The following is a 9,832-nucleotide window of genomic DNA, read 5'->3' as shown; positions in this document are numbered from 1 at the left end:
TAGCACTTGGATACAGCTATTATAGTTTTTGACTTTCCCTATGTACAAACAATTGACATATAACATTTAATTATTGATCATTTATTTAGCACTTGGATACAGCTATTATAGTTTTTGATAGGGAAAGTCAAAAACTATAATAGCTGTATCCAAGTGCTAAATAAATGATCAATAATTAAATGTTATATGTCAATTGTCTGTACATAGAATTATAATACATTCTCACGTTCCCATTTATTTGTTTGGTCAGTAAGGGGCCGCCACCTGGTACTTGTGTCCCCTTAGGGCAAGTTCAGGGAAAGAGTTTGTGGTTGTGGGTTTCAATTGTTTTTGGGTTAAAATGAGAACAATCTTATGCGAAGAAAACATGAACTGCCTGAGTGCAAGTTTCAATAATGTTGAGAGTGAAACAAGTCTGTCTAAGATGGCAAGTGGTTGTCTACACGAGGAGGATTCTCCTTACTTTGCTGGGTGGGAGGAGTATCGAAAGAATCCATATGATGAAAAGCTCAATCCTCATGGGGTTATCCAGATGGGCCTAGCTGAGAATACGGTATTGCAAAACTGTCCCAAAACATGTTTTTGTTAAAATAATTTCATTTAATTTAATTTTTTCATTTTTTTGGAGGGTGGAAACTCAAATGTGTTCTCCTTCGAAGGATGTTAAATTTTATGGATTCGCAGTGGAATTTTTTTAATGTATAATAATTTTTGGTCTCCATTTATTATAAAGATAAAACATAGATGTTTATATTCATATTCTATGATTCATGGCTAAGATAAGAATAAATATATTTGAATAGTATTTTAGGATTCATCATCTAGATCCACATTTGGGCTTTTGTATACAGTCGGAGAATATTTCAACATTAGCTTAGAAAGTTAAATTTGACAGAATATAAAGTGAGTTTGAACTTTTCTTGATGGTTTAAGATATTACTTATTTGTAGCTGATCAGGAAGACAAAATTATGCTCAAAAAGAAGAAACTAAACGACGTATTTGGAATAATTGTCTGAATTTTACTGCCCAAATTTGCAGCTCTCATTTGATCTGATGGAGAAGTGGTTGATAAAGTACTCAGAGGTGACAATTACTTCTGAGCACAATTTGGATTCATTCAAGGACTTGGCCATCAATGGGGATTATCATGGATTATCAGATTACAGAAAGGTAACAATCATCCTATATTGTTCTTGGTTTGAAGTTGTAGATTTTACAATAAAATTATGAAGATATAACTTTTATTGCAGCACATCTAAAAAGATTATGAAGAGCTGAATATAAAGAATTTAAGCCAGAAGCAAAAAAAAAAATATAAGTTTTATTTACTAAAAAATAAAATAAAATTCTAAATATATATGCATATTTTAGCACATTCGTTATTTATATAAAAACTTAAAAATTAACTAAAATCATTGTAAAAAAATCTCTGTTTTTTTACCAGCATCAATTATCAAAAGAAGTTTTAATAGATTTGATTAGAATCATCCTCATAATATAAACATATTTAAAAATTCATTATTTTGCAGACAAATATTTTGTGTGACACCAAAGATTGGAAATGAAGACAAATAATTCTTTTTATTTTAAAAACCAAACTTTACTTCAGCACATTTATTTTTAATGAGTTCTTATTAATTATGATTACAGGGTGTGACATATATCATGGAGGCATTGAGAGGAAATAGAGTAAAATTTGATCCTGACAGAATAGTAAATACAACTGGGGGAAGTGCAGCCAACGAGGTGTTAATGTTCTGCCTTGCTGATCCAGGAGATGTCTTTCTAGTTCCCTCTCCTTATGACCCTGCGTAAGTTTCATCTCACAGAAATGATGTCATATATATATATATATATATATTTGTATGTATGTATATATATAAAAGTTTTGGTAGGTATATATTTAGATAAATTAGTTTTATATACATTAGTTTTCTATATATAGGGTTTTAATTCACTAGTTTATTTATTATGGTAGGTATATTTGTTTTTTATTTATTTATTAGATTTGAAGTATTTTGGTTTAGTTCTCTTTTCAATTATTTGCTTTTCTGTAGCATTCTCTCATTTGAAGATAGATCAGAGAGTGTGATGCCAAACCTTAATTCTAATGAAATTTACACAGTCAATCTAGAAATCAAATCATACATTTTAAAAGAATTATAGAAATGTTGATGTGTTTCAACTTTATCATAGTTATAACAATTAGAATAATGATGGATATATTGCAAACAGTTCTTATCTAAAGTTGCCTTTTTACTGTAGTTTTGAAAGAGATCTGAGTTGGCGCGCAGGAGTAGAGATTGAGCCAATTCATTGTAATAGCTCAAACAACTTTCAAATAACCAAATCTGAAGTGGAATCAGCTTTCAGGAGAGCCGAAGATCTTAATAAGAAGGTGAAAGGAATGCTGATAACAAATCCATGCAACCCATTGGGCACAACATCAAGTGCTGAGACATTGAAGATGCTGCTGGCTTTTGCAGATAAAAAGAAAATACATCTTGTTTGTGATGAGAATTATGCAGGCTCTGTCTTCAACTATCCAGAGTTTCACAGCATTGCAAATATTGTTGCAGAGGAAAATTACAGCCCAGTTAATGTGCACATTGTGTACAGTTTATCAAAGGAAATGGGTCTTCCAGGCTTCAAAGCTGGGGCAATTTATTCCTATAATGACACAATTGTCACAATAGCTAGAAGAATGTCCAGTTTCACCATGATTTCAACTCAGACTCAGCATTTATTGTCTACTATGCTTTCTGATCAAGAATTTGTTAGTTATTACATGGCCGAGAATAAGAAGAGGTTACAAGAAAGGCATGGATTGATTGTTTCAGGGTTAAGGCGAGGTGGCATGAAAATCTTAGAAGGGAATGCAGGGCTTTTCTGTTGGGTAAACATGAGTCATCTACTTCCATCAAATGACAAAGAGGGCGAGATAGAATTATGGAAGCGTATTTTGTATGAGGCAAAATTGAATATTTCTCCTGGGTCTTGTTTCGAGTGCATGGAGCCTGGCTGGTTTAGAGTCTGCTTTGCTGAAATGAATACGTCAACCATGGAAGTTGCATTGGAGAGACTTCAAAAATTTGCCGAGGAATAGATTAAATCCACATATTGACCTTTGGTAATTCTATTGTCTAAATAAAGGGGATTCCAATGTTGCAATAAAATGCTCCTCCTAAGCCTATTCTTCCACAAAATACAAAGCCACCCATTATTCTTCTCTTCCTCTTGACAATTTCTGAGATTCTATATATATAGATATATCTGTGAGAGTTAATGTTCTAACTGTACTCACTAATAATTGTTGAACATGTCGCAAGCATGCTGATTTGCTGGCAACAGAAGTTTAGTTTAGGATTGAGTCAAAGGGTTTTAGTTTGAGTCAAGTTCTTATTGTAGATTTGTTGAGTTAGGTGTCATAAGTTTCAGTTAGTATCAAGTTTATGTGTGTGTTGTCAATCATGAAGTAGTTTGTTGTCAATCTAATTATCATTTATCAATGTTGTTGAGTCAAGCTATTGTATAAATTGGCATCTATTATTCCATAAAAAACAAGCTAGAAGTTCCATCTCTCTATTTAAAATCTTTTGTTCTATTTTTCTAATAATATCGTCTATAAGGTCTTAACATAAGTCAAAACAAACATCATACATCATAACTAATTGAAAATTCTCTCTCTTAACTACTGTCCTATTGATTCAAAATTGCAAATTTAATCTCAGTCATGCCATGCAAGTCACATCAATGGCAATGCTCTCTCCAATTGTAATCAAAATTTTTAAATATATGTATTAGTCAATTCAACTAAAGAGTAGGCTAGCAAGATAATAATTTAAATTTATTTTATGTATTTAAGAGTATATTTTTTCTTATTTATTTATTATATCTAAAGACTTAAAAGTTGTATGTGGTTTTATTTTAAAGATATTAAATATTTATATAAATATGTAGATTATAAAAAAATTTGTTATCATACTTTTAATTTCTAATTTATTTATATTTTTAAAATTCTTTTATGGTGGATAAAACTCTTATCTGATTTAGAGAATTGTCAAATGATAATTATAAATTGTGGAAATCTAATTTCTATAATATTCAAAATAGATTAATTTGAAGAAAAGTTCAATCAAGTTAAAATGTTTAGAAGATATAATTCAAGTTGAAAATTAAAAATTAATACATAAACAAACAAATCAATAAGCACACCTGAAATCTAAAAATTTAAATTTAAATTAAATCTCTGATCATCTACGTCTTATCCTATATCTAATTTCTTCATTCTAAAAATTGACAAAAAGAATATATGAATCTGCAATCTGTTTGCCAATCCAATATCTGAAACCTGATTATAAAATTATTAAAAAAATGAAAAAACAAAACAAAACGAAACAACAAACAAGAACAAAAATAAAAACAAGCCAAGCCAAACCAAACCAGAAAAACCTTTGAATGGATGAATTATTACTTTATCTCTAAAGAATATGAGATCTTGCTTATAGAGTAAGTTTAATGTTTGAATACATTGATCTTTCAACTACTCGAATCTCAACCTAGAATAGCACCGACTGCAGGAAAAAGCAACCAGCTGTCACTGTTATTTATTCAATCCCATGTCACGCAATTATCTTTTCAAATTCCATTTAGATTATTAACAATCTCCGCGAAAATTTTGATGTATGCCATAGTTAATATTGTTTGACTTCTTTTAATGAATTTCTTAACGGAACCGGTAAGGCCATGCCTATTTGCATATTTGACATGATTTGTTTCGGATATTAATTAATTAATATATGGTCGGAAAGGATATTTGACATTATTTGTTTTAGATTTTAATTAATTAATATATGGTCAGAAAGTCATTGGAGTGTTTATGAATTATATAATTTAATAATGTAAAATTTATTCTGTCATTTAAATTGGTATTTGATAAAATGGCCTTCAATTTATAGTCTTTTATTTTACAATTAATATAATCATATTCATAAAAAAAAATGGCAAATCTGTTTTCTACAAATGTTCCCCTTTTTAATTTGAACTACATGTACATTCTCTTTTATCTACATTGACAAGATATATCAAATGTAAGATCTTATGATTTATAAAATTTCAAAGCCTAAGCTATCTTAAAAAATAATTGACAATGAGAACCGTGTCCAAATATTATAACAATCAATTTTGAGATATATTTTCTCTAAACATGGGAGTTGTTATTTAAAATCAGTTATACACATGGAACTCTTTAATGTCATCATAGTATGCTCTATTCACATATACTGATATCATTAGATTAATACAAATTATATATTGGCAAGAATCTAAGAATGGAATGTCTATGATAAAGGAGCTATTAGTGTAGGAATACAAAAATGAGTGGAATAGGGATATGTAAATTCTTAAAATTTTGAATTCTCTATTTGGGTGCACCAAATCGGAATTGTTAATAGGAATAAATATTCAGATTTTGGCCAAAATGAGCATTTGCAATTCCACCTAAATATAATTATAAATATAAAATATAAATTTTTGGGTCCACAAATTCTCCATCTCCATCAAATTTTGACCAAACAAGAATAGGATTATGTATTCTTATTTTCTAGTCTAGAATGTTGGAATATCAAATGTTGTAGTCGTTTGCCCCTAGAGCCAAATGCCCACCTACCACCTCTGACAACTTGCACAACAAAAATAAATTTGAATGTGGTAGGTGAGTTTCAAATTTGGAAAAGAGGGAGAAACATTTTTTGGAAATGAGACAAAAGGAATGTATTGATTCATTCCTTCAGTGAAGCAGATTAGAGAGAGCAGATCAGAGCAAAAGAGTTGCATAGCAGAGCTATGGAAGAAGTTGATCAGCAGATCAAGTCAGGTTCAAAAGACAGAAGGAATTGTCGTCGTGTCTACAGTTGCACGTATTTCTTCTTGTTATTCTGTAAGTTTGTTTGTTGGATTTTTCCTGTGAAGTAGTGATTGCTCTAAGCATTATTGTATGGAGCCATTAGAGTTGCAAGTTAAAAGTTTTTAGAGTTATATTAGGTTTTTCTAGTTGAAGTTGAATGCTACCAGATTTTGTAATATTTTTAAATCAAAGTTGAATAGAAGGCAAGAAAGCATACTTGAATTCATTGTTCTCCCTTATTCATTGCATTCGAGAAGTTTATTGTTGAATACTTCAAGCTTTTCCTTCTTGGTTTTAATGGTGGAAAAGTTCAAGTTATAAGCCTGCTCACTCGGCTTAGTCAAGGTTGAGTTTGATCTCTGTTGTTATTGTTGAGCACACTTGGCATCCATTTGTGTCAAGTTTCCTTTTGAGTGCCAAGCTTACTTGGCTTCCTCTTGTGCTGAGCTCACTTGACACCTACTACCTGTCACTCGACATCCATTGGTGTCGAGCAAAAATTGCCACTCGACACCTTCACGTGCCGAGCAAAACTGGCACTCAACAATAGTTGTTGCCGAGTGAATATTTAGGGTTGTGATTAATATTTTTCCACATGGTATTAGAGCTTTGAGGCCCCACATCCACAGTGAGTTAGGGCAACTTTTTCTGGGATATTTGACATGGCAAGAGACGTAGGAAAGATATGGCAGCAGCCACCACGTTTCAATGGACAAAATTATGATACATGGGCAAAGAAGATGAAGACAATAATGGTTGCAAATGATTTAGGGAAATCTGTGATTAATGGGTTCAATGGTGTGACAGACCCAACTTAGTATGCTACTCTCACAAATGCATAAAAGACTCAGATGAAAGAGTCAAGGAGAAAGGATGCTAAGGCATTAAGTTTGATTAAGGTAGCAATGACAGAGATAGTTTTTCCCAAAATTGCAGCAGTAAATTATGCAAAGGAAGCATGGGGTATCCTTGAGATGAACTTCAAGGGGACTGATAAAGTTTGTATAATAAAGCTACAAAATATAAGGAGGGAGTTTGAGAACCTTCAGATGAAGGAAAATGAATCAGTTGCAAATTTTAGTTCAAGGACCTCCAATGTGATTAACCAACTGAAGTCAAATGGAGAAGACTATCGAGAGTAGAGGATATTGGAAAAGATATTAAGGAGTTTATTTCATAAATATGACAATTTGGTCATGACAATAGAAGAGGTAAAAGACCTCACTATTTTGACAATGGATGAGTTGATGGGTATTCTTCAAACCCATGAGCATAGGATCAACAGATCTACTTCTTCTTCTTCCCAAGAGTAAGCATTCAAGGCTCAGTCAAATCCAAGAGGAAGGGGGAGAGGAAGAAATGACTTAGGTAGAAACTCCAAAGGTAGAGGTTGAGGTAATGGAGGACAAAAAAATGCTGTAGCAGAAAGCTTAGGAAGTGCAGAGGGAGCAAGCACTTCTCAAAACACTTCAAGAGGAGGTAAGAAAAATTACAACTCAAATAGGAGTAATGTAGAATGCTACTACTATCATAAATATGGGCATTATGCAAGTGAATTCTAGAAGAAGAAAAATGATCAGTCATGACAAGCAAATGTGGTTGATGTGAATATGGGAAGTGGAAATAATGCCACTGCCTTCATCAGATGTAATGTTGGTGAATAAGGAAGCCATGAAGTTTGGTACCTCGACAGTGGATGTAGCAATGACATGAGTGGTAATGAAACTTTGTTTTCATTTATTCACAAGAGTTTCAAATTTGACATTAAAATGGGTAACAATGGAACCCTACCAATAGTGGGCAAAGAATCTATTATGGTACACACCAAGCAAGGTGAGAAGAAGGAAATACAAAATGTGTATTTTGCCCCAGGTATGAAGCACAATTTTATGAGCATTGGTCTGCTCATTCAAAATGAATACAAAGTGCTAATGGAGAATGATAGGTGTGTCATTCATAAAATGGATGGGAGTAAGAACTTACTTGCAGCAATTCAAATGAAAAAGAATAGATTTTTTCCCTTGAGGATAGAGACATGTTTGTCATCTCAAGTTAGTGTTGCACCTCCCACACAATCAGCTCTAAGGAGTGTGATTGAAGAAACTTCATTACTATGGCACCTCAGGTATGGTCATCTTGACTATGATGGTTTAAATTTGTTAACAAATAAAAGAATGGTACACGGTTTGCCATGAATAGGAAATTCATGTGACAAGTGTGAGGCTTGTATTTTGGGTAAGCAACATAGGGTTCCCTTTAATTCTAAAAGTTTTAGGAGGGCTAGATAACCATTAGAGTTAGTGCATACTGACCTAGTCGGTCCTATGCAGGTTAATTCCATTGGGAGGAGTACTTATTTCATGACATTTATTCATGATTTTAGTCATAGGACATGGGTTTATTGTTTGAAATTTAAATCTGAAGCATTTGATAATTTTCTTGAGTTCAAAGCCCAGGCTGAAAGAGAATGTGGACACTATATTAAGGTTCTAAGATCAGGAGGGAAGTATACCTCCAATTCTTTTGTAATTTTTTGCAGGGAATATGGCATAAAGAAAGATCTCACAACTAGCTATACAACACAACAAAATGGAGTGGCTAAAAGAAAGAATAGGACCATTGTTGAAATGGAAAGCAACATGATGAAAGAGAAAGGTCTTCCAACTGAATTTTGGAGTGAGGCTATGACAATAATAGTTTACCTAATTAATAGGTGTCCTACAAAGAAAATCTTTAATAGAATTCCAATGGAAGCATGGTCACAAGGAAGATGGAGAGTTGAATACCTAATGGTGTTTGGGTGTGTTGCATATGCACATGTTCCTAAAGAGAAAAGGAAGAAATTGGATGACAAAGGTGTGAAGTGTATCTTCACAGGGTACAACTTAGAATCAAAAGCATATAGATTGTATGACACATTGAACAACAAAATGATTCTCTTAAGAGATGTGAATTTTTCCTATGAAGTAGTGATTGCTATAGGCATTATTGTATGTAGCCATTAGAGCTGCAAGTTTAAAGTTTGAAGTTTGAAGTTTTTAGAGTTATATTAAGTTTTCCTGGTTGAAGCCGAATGCTCCCAGATTTTGTAATTTTTTAAATCAAAGCTGAATAGAAGGCAAGCAAGCATACTTGAATTCATTTTTCTCCCTTATTCATTGCATTTGAGAAGTTTATTGTTGAATACTTCAAGCTTTTCCTTCCTAGTTTTAATGGTGGAAAATTTCATGTTATAAACCTTCTCACTCAGCTTAATCAAGATTGAGTTTGATCTCTATTGTTATTGCCAAGCACACTCAACATCCATTTGTGTCAAGTTGCCTTTTGGGTGCTAAGCTTACTCAGCTTCCTCTTGTGATGAGATCGCTCGACACCGACTGCCTATCGCTCAGTATCCATTGGTGTTGAGCAAAAATTGCAACTCGACACCTTCACATGCCGAGAAAAATTGGCACTCGACAATAGTTGTTGTTGAGTGAATATTTATAGTTGTGATTAATATTTTTCCACAATAACATTTCTAGAATACTTATTCCTATTATTCCCCAAACAGACCCTAAATGGACAATCAACCACTTGAACTTTACCCTAATGAACAATCAATGAGACTCACATCAATATAGTGATAGCATATTGAAAATTGAGCAATTGGTAGTACCAATATTGACAAAAAGTAAACTTTACAATAGATATGGAGCAGAGTAGTAATTATTGGATGATTAATATAACTTGAACATACTCTCGGAAGAAGAAATGGTACATCTTCCCATGAAAACAAATTATACCGACAAGATAATATGTAATGGATAATCTATAGAGGTCACAATGATCAAATGGCATCAGATTAACTCACCATTTTCAAAGGAACAAATGATATGTTGTCTCATTGAGAAGGAATGAAATAACATATGCAAAGCATGGGTGA

The 9,832-nt window shown here is 32.5% G+C and overlaps 1 protein-coding gene across 1 annotated transcript; it reads left to right on the top strand.

The window, feature by feature from the left end:
- The first annotated feature begins 306 nt into the window (after positions 1-306).
- On the top strand, positions 307-3,477 carry LOC149557752 (1-aminocyclopropane-1-carboxylate synthase 7-like). The gene is made up of 4 exons (XM_089786052.1): positions 307-553; positions 1,041-1,172; positions 1,653-1,813; positions 2,268-3,477. The coding sequence occupies exons 1-4, from the start codon at positions 341-343 to the stop codon at positions 3,106-3,108; spliced, it is 1,347 nt and encodes a 448-aa protein (XP_089642178.1). The 5' UTR covers positions 307-340; the 3' UTR covers positions 3,109-3,477.
- The last annotated feature ends 6,355 nt before the right edge of the window (positions 3,478-9,832 follow it).

The sequence above is a fragment of the Cupressus sempervirens genome, chromosome 5, assembly GCF_028749045.1.
Source record: "Cupressus sempervirens isolate cs-2001-9-10 chromosome 5, ASM2874904v1, whole genome shotgun sequence".
In the NCBI taxonomy this organism is placed as follows: domain Eukaryota; kingdom Viridiplantae; phylum Streptophyta; class Pinopsida; order Cupressales; family Cupressaceae; genus Cupressus; species Cupressus sempervirens.
This window is presented reverse-complemented; position numbering and strand designations above follow the sequence as displayed.

Bases quoted from the DNA above. Each gene is read 5' to 3' on its own strand.
- LOC149557752 (XM_089786052.1), top strand. From the start codon at position 341: ATGAGAACAATCTTATGCGAAGAAAACATGAACTGCCTGAGTGCAAGT. The intron at 554-1,040 runs GTATTGCAAAAC...CCAAATTTGCAG, and splicing joins TGGGCCTAGCTGAGAATACG to CTCTCATTTGATCTGATGGA. The intron at 1,814-2,267 runs GTAAGTTTCATC...TTTTTACTGTAG, and splicing joins CCCTCTCCTTATGACCCTGC to TTTTGAAAGAGATCTGAGTT.